General features: G+C 39.8%; 1 protein-coding gene across 2 annotated transcripts; it reads left to right on the top strand.

Annotated features, from left to right (window-relative positions):
* Positions 1-1,046: 1,046 nt before the first annotated feature.
* On the top strand, positions 1,047-8,450 carry TAF13 (TATA-box binding protein associated factor 13). Of its 2 annotated transcripts, none has more exons than XM_036272149.1 (4): positions 1,047-1,104; positions 1,893-1,971; positions 6,079-6,176; positions 7,166-8,450. In XM_036272149.1, the coding sequence occupies exons 1-4, from the start codon at positions 1,078-1,080 to the stop codon at positions 7,334-7,336; spliced, it is 375 nt and encodes a 124-aa protein (XP_036128042.1). In that variant the 5' UTR covers positions 1,047-1,077; the 3' UTR covers positions 7,337-8,450. The 2 variants fall into 2 exon arrangements, with proteins under 2 accessions (XP_036128042.1, XP_036128041.1); XM_036272148.1 differs by having other exon boundaries at positions 1,048-1,152.
* Positions 8,451-11,746: the final 3,296 nt, after the last annotated feature.

Genomic DNA, 11,746 nt, shown 5'->3' with positions numbered 1-11,746 from the left:
ATTGCTGTGGCTAAAACTTCCAGTACTATGTTAAATAAGAGTGGCGAAAGTGGGCATCCCTGTCTTGTTCCTGTTCTTAAGGGAAATGCTTTTAGTTTTTGCCCTAGATTTATTTTTAAAAATTGTTTTATGTATTGGTTTTAGAGAGAGAGAGAAACATCGGTTTGTTGTTCCACTTATTTAGGCATTCATTGATTGACTTAAAAATTTTTTTTAAAATTGATTTTAGAGAGAGAAAGGGAGAGGGGGAGAAACATCAGTGAGAGAGAACATCAATTGGTCACCTCCTGCATGTCCCCCCAACTGGGGATTTGGCCCACATCCTGGGCACGTGCCCTGAACTGGAATTGAACCAGAGACCTCTTGATGCATTCCATGCTCAACCTCTGAGACACACCTGTCGGGCTTGGTTGATTCTTATATATGCCTTGACCAGGGATCAAATCCACAACCTTGGCATATCCAGAAGATGCTCTAATCAACTGAGCTACCCAGTCAGGGCTAGCTTTAGACTTCTAATGCCTGTGGTTTTCCCAACTCTTCTGACCCAAAAACTCCCCACAAAAGTTTAAATCCTTAGTCTAGGTGGTGGAACCGCTCCCTTCAGAACTAATAGTGAAGAACAGTATTCCCAGTAAACAACACAGAGCTTGGCATAAACAACGGTGGAACTCTAAATTGTTGAAATTGTTTAAATACACCCTTGGGACAGCTCAAGACCACTCACTGGCTAGCCCCACAATGATCCAGCCACAGGTTGGCAGTCCCGATTCCGATAGTGGTGACTCCATATGCAGAAGCAAACTTAGGGTGACAACGAGATACACGCCGCCTAGGCTTTCTTTTCTTTGCTCAAGTTTAATTCCTTCGGGATTTCAGAGCCACGAGCTCATCCCCATGTCCTTAAAGAGTATTCTGATTCCGTCCCTAGGCGGGTCACACGCATTACCCTTGCGGGCTGGCCTGGTGAGGCCCCGCCCCAGCCTCGCGCGAACCTGCGCGTCACCGGAAGTGAGGCAGCGGAAGTAGTAAAACCCGCGCAGAGCGAGGCGGGCGGGCTCTGTGGGCTCTGGTGGGATGGCGGATGAGGAAGAGGACCCCACTGTGAGTGACCACCTCTGTTCCAACCCGCTCTTTTCTTCACTCCCTCGGGTACAGTAGCGAGGGCCAAGTGCGGAATCGGGTCTGTCTGCTTTCCTTAGTGAATTCAGCCGGGAGGTCGGGGGCTGGACGCTGTGCTAGCCTTTCTCTTCTGTTCATCTTTTTAGTACGTGGGGCGGGACGTGAAGGGAGAGGGGCCATGTGGACCCTTGCTTTTTGCTTTTGGTCCATATCTGCCAGACACCCTTCGTAACGCCTAGAGAATCATCAGAGGTTAAAACTAACGTTTGTTAGGGCTCTCTGTGAACCAACAGTTCAACTGCTAGCAAAACTATGTACTTACAGTACAGTGTGGACCGCAAGTCGGAACCTGGGTTTCAAAATTTCTGTTCTTTGTGAGCAAGTTATTTAGCTTTGATCCTCGGTTTTCATGTTGTAAAATGGGGTTAAGTCTTCCTTAAGGAGAGTTCCTAGCACTGTGTAAGCAGCACTTAGCGTTTTTCTTGCTTTGATTCAGAACCAACTCTTGTAATAGTAAAATTGTCTAGCACTAGGCCAACTTAGTTGGTTTAAAAAAAACATGGTCATTAGATTATTTGTTAAGGACATTATAGAAGCCATTTTTTCTTGAGATGGAGGTTGGCCTAAAATACTATGGTTTCATGAGTTTTTGCTGCTTGCTTTAGGCTTTCTGGCATGATATCAATGTTGAAAATGGGAAATGTGAATTACTAAAAAATCAAATGCAGTGCAATTACTTGACATTTCTTTATATACATTTTAACTTCCAGTTTGAGGAAGAAAATGAAGAAATTGGAGGAGGTGCAGAAGGTGGACAGGGTAAAAGAAAGAGACTTTTTTCTAAAGAATGTAAGTAACATTTACAATGATTTTATTATAAAAATATTTCCCCTTTATTGATGTTAGAGAGAGAGGAAGGGAGAGGGAGAAAGATAGAAACATTGATGAGAGAGAACAGTAATTGGCGGCCTCCTGCATGGCCCCCACTGGGGATCAGGCTCACAACCTGGGCATGTGTCCTGACCTGGAATCAAACTGGCAACCTTTTGGTGCGCTGGATGATGCTCTACCAACTGAGCCCCATTGGCCAGGGCCACACTTTTTTTTTTTTAAGTGAGGAAATGTGATCAGTGTTTCAATTCTGGGCCTAAGAACATACTTCCATTTCTTTTTGGTCCCATACCTTGGCAGCAGTAGAAGCAAGGACTTATTTTGACTATAAGCCAAAAGTTAGGATGAATCCTGGAACAGGTGCTGAGGGTAAAAATTAAGTTGGAGCTCTGGACTAAGGCGGCAAGGTGATGAACAGTGTGGGGCCTTATGGTAGTATAGGGAATATAATGTATCCATCTTTATTCTATTCCCTCAATAGACAGGTTTGACCCTTTTTGTCAGCAGCACAAGGGACTGGTCCAGGCCAAACCCTGAAAGGCACTATAAGAATGTGTGCTCCATCTCCCAGTTCTGGTCTCTTACATATAGTTATGGCTGAGTTTTGACAGATGGGGCAACACATGAATACCTGTTTCATTTATGCTGAGTCAGATGTAAGCAGTTCCCAGAGGCTCTTGAAACTACAGGGTATGTCTTTTGCTTTTAATCTCAAATTCTTCTACATATCTCAATTTCTCACCTAAAGCTGACTGCTCCTTTTCCATCCCTGTTGCCATTTACTCCATTTGTATGTGGTTTTACTTCCTTTTTTTTTTTTTTTATCCCCACCCGAGGACATTTTTTGCATTTATCTTCAGACAGAGCAGGAGGGAGAGAGGGAGGAAGAGAGAGAGAGAAACATTGACTGGTTGCCACCCACATGACCCCAACCGGGGCCGGGGATGAACTGCAACCGAGGTACGTGCCCTTACAGGGAACCGAACCCGGGACTCTCTGATTCATGGGTGGACGCTCTAACCACTGAGCCAAACCAGCCAGGGCTGGATTTACTTCTTTTGTCAGCATATGATGGGGATTTCTACACCAGAGCACCCTGGAGTGATGCTTGCATAGTCAATTCTTAGCAAAAATTTATTCTATTTGGATTGCTTTATTTTAATTAATTAATTAATTTTTTGGTTAATCCTCCCTCAAGGATATTTTTCCATTTATTTTTAGATAGAGTGGAAGGGAGGGGTGAGGTGGGGAGAGACATCTATTGTTTACCTCCTGCACAACCCTGACCAGGGCTGGAATGGAACTGCAACCCAGGTCGTGACTGGGGATCGAACTGGTGACCTCTCGGTGCATGGGACAATGTTCTAGCCACTGAGCCACACCAGCAATAGGAATTATTCTTTTTTTTAAAAAATATCCTTAGGTGAAAATTTATTATCTTTTTTCTTTGTGATTTTAGAGAGAGAAGAAGGGAGGAGAGAGAGATAGAAACATTGATGAGAGAGAACATTGATTGCCCACCTCCTGCATGCCCCCAACTGGGGATCAGGCCCACAACCTGGGCATGTGCCCTGACCGTGAATTGAACCGGTGAACTCTTGGTGCATGGGTCAATGCTCAGCCGCTGAGCCACACTGGCCGGGCAGGAATTATTTTTAATGTACTCATTCCTGCCTTGGTAAGTGTTCTAGTTCCTTTCTTTTTAAAAATTTTTTTCCATATAAAATTTACAATAAATTGTACTAGTCTTAGGTGAACAGCTTGATGAATTTTACATGTATACATACACTTGTAACCACCACTCAGGTTAAGATAAAAAACACTTTCAGCCCTGGCCAGTTTGGCACAGCGGTTAGAGTGTCAGCCTGCAGTCCAGAGAGACTGGGTTCGGTTCCCACTAAGGGCACTAACCTCGGTTGTAGTTTTTCCCCGGCCCTGGTTGGTTGTGTGGGTGGCAGCCACTCGATGTGTCCCTTTCACATCGATGTTTCTCTCTCTTTCCCTGTCTCTCCCGGCCACTCGATGTGTCTCTTTCACGGCGATGTTCCTCTCCCTTCCCGTCTCTCTCCCTCCCACTCTAGCTGAACAAAAAATGGAAAAAATAAAAAATGTCCTGGGGTGAGGATAAAAAACAAACAAACAAACAAAAAAACATTTCCAATGTATAACAACGTTTTCACATTTATATGCCTCTGATAATTTGATAGGAGTTGATTTTTCTTCCCAGAAAAATGCACACACACAAATAATGTATAAAACTTTTGCATATAATTTTTGGACGACTCATGGACTTAAGAGCTTGTCCATGGACTAATTGGGAGTTTTTATACTATAGGATAACAATCCATATGGATCTCAACTGCCCTAAACTACCAAGAAGTATAATACTACTATTGGTAGAAATATAGACTCTGGAGCCAGATCATTTGAGTTCAAGTTCAGGTACCATCTCTTACTATCTATGTGACTTTGGGTAAATCACTTAACTTGGTGCCTCAATTTTCTCATTTATATAGAACAGGGATAATAGCATCTACTTGAAAGAATTGGGTTTGTTTTGTTTTTTTTATCCTCACCCGAGGTCATTTTTCCATTTTTTGTTCAGATAGAGTAGGAGGGAGAGAGAGAAACATTGACATGAAGGGGACACATCGAGTGGCTGCCACCCACACAGCCCAACCAGGGCTAGGGACAAGCTGCAACCGAGGTACACTCCCTTAGCGGGAACCAAACCTGGGTCTCTCTGGACTGCCGGCTGATGCTCTAACTGCTGAGCAAAACCGGCCAGGGTGAAAAAATTGTTTTGAGGATTAAATGAGTTATATGTGTGAAAAGCTATGTAAGTTTTAGCTATTAACAGTTTTTATTTTTTAAATAGGTTTTTATTAATTTTTTTTTTTTTAGAGAAGAAGGGACAGAGAGGAACATCCATTTGAGAACACATCCATCAGCTGCCTCCTGCACGCCCCCTACTGGTGGGTCCAGCCTGCAACTCGGGCATGTGCTCTGACCAGGAATCAAACTGGGACCTCTCAGTCCATGGGATGCTCAATCCTCTGAGCCACACCAGCAGAGCTATTGTTAATAGTTTTTTTATTACTCTATATTAGATTTCTCTTTTGCATTTTTTTGGTTCCTTCAGATGAAGCTTGAGAGGGCTTTGCTGGCAGTTGTATTGATCTAGATATGTCAAGATTCTGTAGTAAGCCCTTTGCTATCTCTTTTGATTACTCCATTCTTCCTATAAGAAGGTAATTGGGAAAACACATTCTCTCATGTCCTTTTCTCCAGAAGCACAAAGTTTCCCACCTTTATTTTAATGTCTTCGATTTCAGAGTGATATTTGAGTCTCTAACTGTTTGCCATTATACTACCATCCCTGAATTACTTACTGAGTAATGTCAGAAAGGATTTTGTCTTCTGTTTTCCAATGCTCCACTGACAGGCCAGTCCCCCCCTTCAGTAAAGGCTCGTTGCTACTCATCTTGTCCCTGCCTATTTAGAGGTATTGTGGGAAGGCTGGTGAGTAGGTGATAGAGGTTAGGGAAAGAGTATTGATGTCAGGGCTCAGTAGCTGGGAGGGAAGGGGAGTTCCTACCAATTAGGTAGAGAAAGTTGGTTATGAGATTGTGGTTTGTGGTTAAAACCTTTAACACCACCTGGCTGGTTTCGCTCAGTGGTTAGAGCATCCGCCCGCAGACCAATGAGTCTTAGATTTGATTCTGGTCAAGGGCATGTACCTCGGTTGTGATTCGTCCCCCGTCCTGATTGGGGTTGCATGGGAGGCAACCACTCGATATGTCCCTCTCACGTTAATGTTTCTTTTTCTCTCCCCCTCCACTCTATCTGAACGAAAATGGAAAAATATCCTTGGGTGAGGATTAAAAAAAAGAATAAAAAACCTTTTACACCAAAATCGTACTTGGAGACAAGTACAATGTAAATATATTTTTATACCAATATACTCTATAACTTGGTTTAATTCTAATTTGAAAAAAATGTATTGGTCAAAATTTGTATTGGCTAAATTTGTCCAAGTTAACAAGAATGACTATTCTTTTCTAGTACGATGTATGATGTATGGGTTTGGGGATGACCAGAATCCTTATACTGAGTCAGTGGATATTCTTGAAGACCTTGTTATAGAGTTCATCACTGAAATGGTAAGGTTTTTTTTTTTTTTGTAATTGGTCTTAGTTAACTGAGGAACAGATTTGAAATTCTTTTAGATAAGATGAACTGTGGCATCCTTTAGAAATAAGCTATCCATTTGAGTACCTGTTTTGTGGAAGTTATTTATCATTAAGAATGGAGATTTTGTTTATATATATATACACACACATATATGTATATGAACATATATAAATATATGTATGCACACATAGAGACAACTAATGCTAAGATTTTGGTGAATCTTTTGTCTTTAAAATTTATAAAAATTGAAATCATATATATAAGTCTTATAATCTATTTTTGTTTTTGTTTTTTCCATTTAGGTAAACCTAGAATATTTTCCTTATGTCATTGCAAATACTTTTTGTATTTAATGGTTTCGTAGCATTAATTGAATGGATGTGCTCAAATTTATTCATTTAAAACCTTAATATTTAGTTTCTCTTTTTAGTCATTGGAGATAATGCTATGATGAACCTTTGTTTTTCCACAGGTTAAATATATAATGATAGGGATTCGATGGGTTTTAAAACCCACCAATACTGAGATGGACACAAATTTTATTTTATTTTATGTTTTTATATTTTAAAGTTTTGGTATCTTTCTTGTGTGTAGTTTTAACAAACATTCACTGTGTGCACATTCTACAAATTTTAAATGAAATGCGTGATTACAAATTACAAAATTATTTTACACAGTGAAGACAAAAACTACAAATATCAAAAAAAAGAAACATCAATAAACTTGATAGATTTGATGTCCTTAATATTAAAAAATGTCTACAAGGCATTAAGAGAAACATTGCTAATTACCCAGTAGAAAGTGGACAGAGGACATGAACAGGAAGACAGTTCACAAATGAATATGTATAGTTAGAACAGAAAATTCTTCAAACTCACCAGTATTAAATACATGCAAATTAAAAGTAAAATATTAGATTTTTAAAAAATTAATTGAATTTAATGTTTCTTTGTAATAGACTCACAAGGCAATGTCAATTGGAAGACAAGGGAGAGTACAAGTTGAAGATATCGTCTTCTTGATTCGAAAGGACCCAAGGAAATTTGCTAGGGTTAAAGACTTGCTTACTATGAATGAAGAATTGAAACGAGCTAGAAAGGCATTTGATGAAGCAAACTATGGATCTTGACGACTTTTGTACTTTCTGAAGCTTTATTATCTTCTGGGGAGACCATATATAATGACCGTGTGTTCTCCATAGTAAGTTCCTAATAACTAGCCATGTAAGTGAAAGATGGAGAAGCACAAAGTTTCTCACCTTTATTTTCATGTCTTTGATTTCAGAGTGATATTTGAGTCTAACTGCTTGCCATTATACTACCATCCCTGAATTACTTACTGGGTTTTAATGACCACATGTAAGTTGAAGGACCTTGCAAACCATGTAGTATCTTCTGACTTTGACTATCTAAACAGTGGAGTAGTATTCATATATCAGATGTATTTGTGCCATTGCAGGCCATGCTGTTTAATATGTGCTATCTAAATGGCACCTTTGGCTTTATGATAGCTAAGACATGATAGCTATAACTCTAAGTTTTAAGACTGCAGTAATCTGGGAGGTTATTAAAAGATAGTGAAATTGTTTGTGTTTCCGTTAAGGAGAAGATAGAAGAAAATACAGTCTTTTGTAGGAGTGTTTATCTGTCTTAAGGTAATAATTTGTTTTAATATTTTTTCTTTTTGATAGAGTGATTTTTAGGAGAGAGAAACTAAGTTTCATGTGAATGCTTCTGTGTTGAAGGATTTTTTGATTTAAAACCTTTTGGGCTTATATTATACTATTTCTCAAATTTTAAGAAGATTGATTTTCCCATATTAGATTTCTCTTCTATATAAAAATAAATGCTTTTAGTAGCAGGGATGGATTGCTTAAAAAGGTGACGGCAGGATAAGCATTTGGGTGGTGTTTTAATTAACATTTGTTAGTACTTATTCATTGTGGAAATGTGTACTTGACTAAAACCATATATGGCTACGGAAACCACTTTTGCAGATCAGGATATACAGTTTTTGTGTGTATTTACCTTATTGTATTAAATTATTATTGTACTTAGCTAAAAATCAGGATTAAAATTGCATTTAGAGGGATCACTGAATATTACTCTTTGTGAAACTGAATGTCTTATGTGCCACTTCTAAACACTATAAACCAGTACTTAGGAAAATGTAACTTTCTTAACCTATTTATACAGGATTAAAGTATGAAAAATTAAAAAAGATTAATACTTTAATTTAACTATGTGTGATTTATCAGCTTTTTTCTCCCACTTAAAATATAATTCTAGCCCTGGCCGGTTTGGCTCAGCAGTTCAAGCGTCGGCTTGCAGTCCAGAGAGACCGGGGTTTGGTTCCCACTAAGGGCATGTACCTCGGTTGCAGTTTGTCCCCGGCCCTGGTTACGTCGTACAGGTGGCAGCCACTTGATGTGTCCCTTTCACCTGGATGTTTCTGTCTTTCTCTCTCCCTCCTACTCTATCTGAACAAAAAATGGAAAAATGTCCTCGGATGAGGAATAAATAAATAAATAAATAAATAAATACTTCTAGGTGCTTAATCTCACTAAAAACTTTTCCTTTATTATTACTATAATGCACTTGAATTGATAGTGAGATTCAAGATAGCTGGGCTGATATTTTTGTTATTTAAAAAAGTAAAAACCAGTTGAAAAGCTACCCCAGTCTAAGCTGAAATCAAGAATGGGAGCAGAAGGGGGACCATTGGGGAATATCTGTAATACTCTCAACAATGGAAAGAAAGGGAGCAGAGTGCTAAATTATTAGCATATCACTGTTTTTGCTCATCAGGGTCTACTTCACCTGAAGAAGGAACTGGTAGTAGCCAGGACCTGGGCAGTTGTACTGGGTGCCTGTATTACTCTGCCAAGCTGCCCTAGCACATGTCAGACTGCGTGGTTTAAACAACAGGTTTATTTTCTCACAGTTCTGGAGGCTGAAAGTCTGACCTGGTGCCAGCATGGTCAGGTTCTGGTGAGGACTTCCTGGATTGCAGATAGCTGCTTTTTCATTGTGTCCTTACATGGCTGAGAGCTCTGTTGTCTGTCTCTTCCTCTTCGTAAAAGGGCAGCATTTCTGTCACATCAGGATTCCACCCTTATGACCTCATTTAACCTTAATCACCTCCTTAAAGGCCATATCTCCAATATAGTCAGATGGGGTGTTAGGGCTTCAACATACACATGTTGGGTGACACATTCCGTCTACATAGCAGTGCCATTAGTCTTACTATTTTGCTAGTGACCCTAGCATGTAAGAAGACTTTTTTTTTGAGACAGGGAGAGAGAAAGATCTGCTGCATGCCCACTACCAGGGATTTAGCCTGCAACCCAGGCATGTTTCCTGACCGGGAAGCAAACCGGCCGTCTCAGCGCACAGGACAGCACCCTACCTGCTGAGCCACACTGGCCAAAGCTAAGTTTTTTTTAATGGGATTTTGTATTAAGACTTTTTAAGGTTGCAAGTGATAGAATTTAACTCAAAAATAACATAAGCAAAAAAGAGGAAATTATTGGCCTATCTAACCAAAACAAGGGAAAGAAGAACTTGAGAATCCAGACTCTGTCCATCTATCTAAATTTTGGCTCGACTCTCTCAGAAACCTCAGTGTATCAAGGAAACATGATGATGGCTAGGAGCTCTAGGGTTCCATCCATATAACTCCTAATCGAGGAAGCTGCTTCACTTCCTGGCACAGAGAATTCCAAGCAAGGATCATGATTGCCCTGGCTTTGGTTATTCTTGGACCAATCCCTGTGGCCAGGAAGAAGCTGTACTATAGCCTGGATTGTAAACCCTACCTCTGGTGAAGAGCTTGGAGTTGATAGGGGAAGCTGGGTACCGCTATTAGCAGGAAAAGAAAAGAGGCTGGATGGACGGAAATAACATGTGCACTGTCTGGATTCATGAGCTTATTAACTGAATCCTGATATTAAAGCATCATGGCTCTCTTCCAGTATCTAGAGCTGCACTGTGTAATATGGTAGCTACTAGCTACATCAGGCTATTTAGCTAATTAAAATGAAATCAAATTAAAATTTTTCTATTGCACTAGGTATATTTCAGGTGCTCAGTAGTCCCATGAGTAGTGGCTACTGCATTGAACAGTGCTGATAAATAACATTTCCATAATCACAAAATTACTTTGGACAGTGCTGATCTATAGTGTTCAGGTGGTCTCTCCTCAGTTACTTCACTTTTTGTTTTTTAACTTACAATGGAAAATCTCAAGTATATACAATAAGAGGATAGTATCATGAGTACCTTCGACAGCTAGCCAGCCTTTTGCTAATGTAATGTTTTACCTATTCTCCCACTGTTTTTAGGCGGGAGAGGGGCAGTATTTTAAAGCAAACTTCAGAAACTATATCATTTCATCTATAAATACTTCAGTATGTATCTTGAACAAAAAGTTTTAAAAGGTAGTTCAAATATTATTATACCCTAATAAAAATGAACACTAATTCCTTAACGTTCCATTTAATACCCAACCCCTGCTTATATCTCTTGATTTGTTTCAAAGTATCTTTTTGAGTTTGTGTATTAGTATTTATTGCTGCTATAACAAGTTACTGCAAATTCAGTGACTTAAAATCATTATCTTACCAGTTCTCCAGGTTGGAAGTCTGACATGGCCCTCACTAGGCTAAAATCAAGGTACCAATAGGGCCACATTCCTTTCTGGATAGTCTAGGAAATAAACTGCTTTTTTGCCTCTTACTTTCTAGAGGCAGCATTCCTTGGCTCATGGTCCACTCGCATCTTTAGAACTAGCCCTGTTGCATCTCTCTGTCCCTTCTTCCGTAGTCATAGCTCCCTCTAACCCCAGCTGGGCAAGGTTTTCTGTTTTTAAGGACCCATGTGATTATAATGGACCCACCTGGGTAACCCAGACTAATTCCCCATTTCAAGGCCCTTTAACTTAATCACACTAGCAAGTCTCTTTTACAAATGTAGGGTAATACGCAGGTCCTGGGAATAAGGACGTGACATCTTTCGGGGGGGGGGGTGGGTGGCTATTATACTGCCTAACACAGTTTGTTTGGAAAAGGCTCTTAAACAAGGTGTCACCGCATTTGGTCAGTATGTCTAAATTTTTATTTTTATTTATTTAAAAAAATCTTTTTCTTTATTGATTTTAGAGAGAGAGGAGAGGGAGAGAGAAATAGAAACATTGATGAGAGAGAACATCAGTTGGCCACCTACTGCATGGCCCTCACTGGGGATTTGGCCCACAACCTGGCCATGTGCCCTGAACGGGAATTGAACCAGAGACCTCTTGGTGCATGGGTTGATGCTCAACCACTGAGCCACACCAGCCAGGCAATATGTCTACATTTTTAAAAATCCATAATAGCTCCCCTCCCAGATTTTGTTTTAAGTGGAGCTGTCTATTTAAAAAAGAAAAAATAATCGTACCTTTTATTTTTCTACTAGCGTGTTTGTTAGATGCTCAAGCAGAATGTCTAATACATATCTATGATTCACTTGAAAGTGTTGGTTTTATTGTATTTAAACTGGTC

This window comes from Molossus molossus, unplaced genomic scaffold, assembly GCF_014108415.1.
Source record: "Molossus molossus isolate mMolMol1 unplaced genomic scaffold, mMolMol1.p scaffold_m16_p_20, whole genome shotgun sequence".
Classification (NCBI taxonomy): domain Eukaryota; kingdom Metazoa; phylum Chordata; class Mammalia; order Chiroptera; family Molossidae; genus Molossus; species Molossus molossus.
Note: the sequence above shows the minus strand (reverse complement) of the source record. Positions and strands in the feature narration are given on the sequence as shown.

What these genes read in the sequence shown, in the direction of transcription:
- TAF13 (XM_036272148.1), top strand. Translation starts at nt 1,078, where the DNA reads ATGGCGGATGAGGAAGAGGACCCCACTGTGAGTGACCACCTCTGTTCC. An exon ending in GAGACTTTTTTCTAAAGAAT is followed by an intron (nt 1,972 to 6,078) that starts GTAAGTAACATT and finishes ATTCTTTTCTAG; the next exon opens with TACGATGTATGATGTATGGG. An exon ending in TAGAGTTCATCACTGAAATG is followed by an intron (nt 6,177 to 7,165) that starts GTAAGGTTTTTT and finishes TCTTTGTAATAG; the next exon opens with ACTCACAAGGCAATGTCAAT.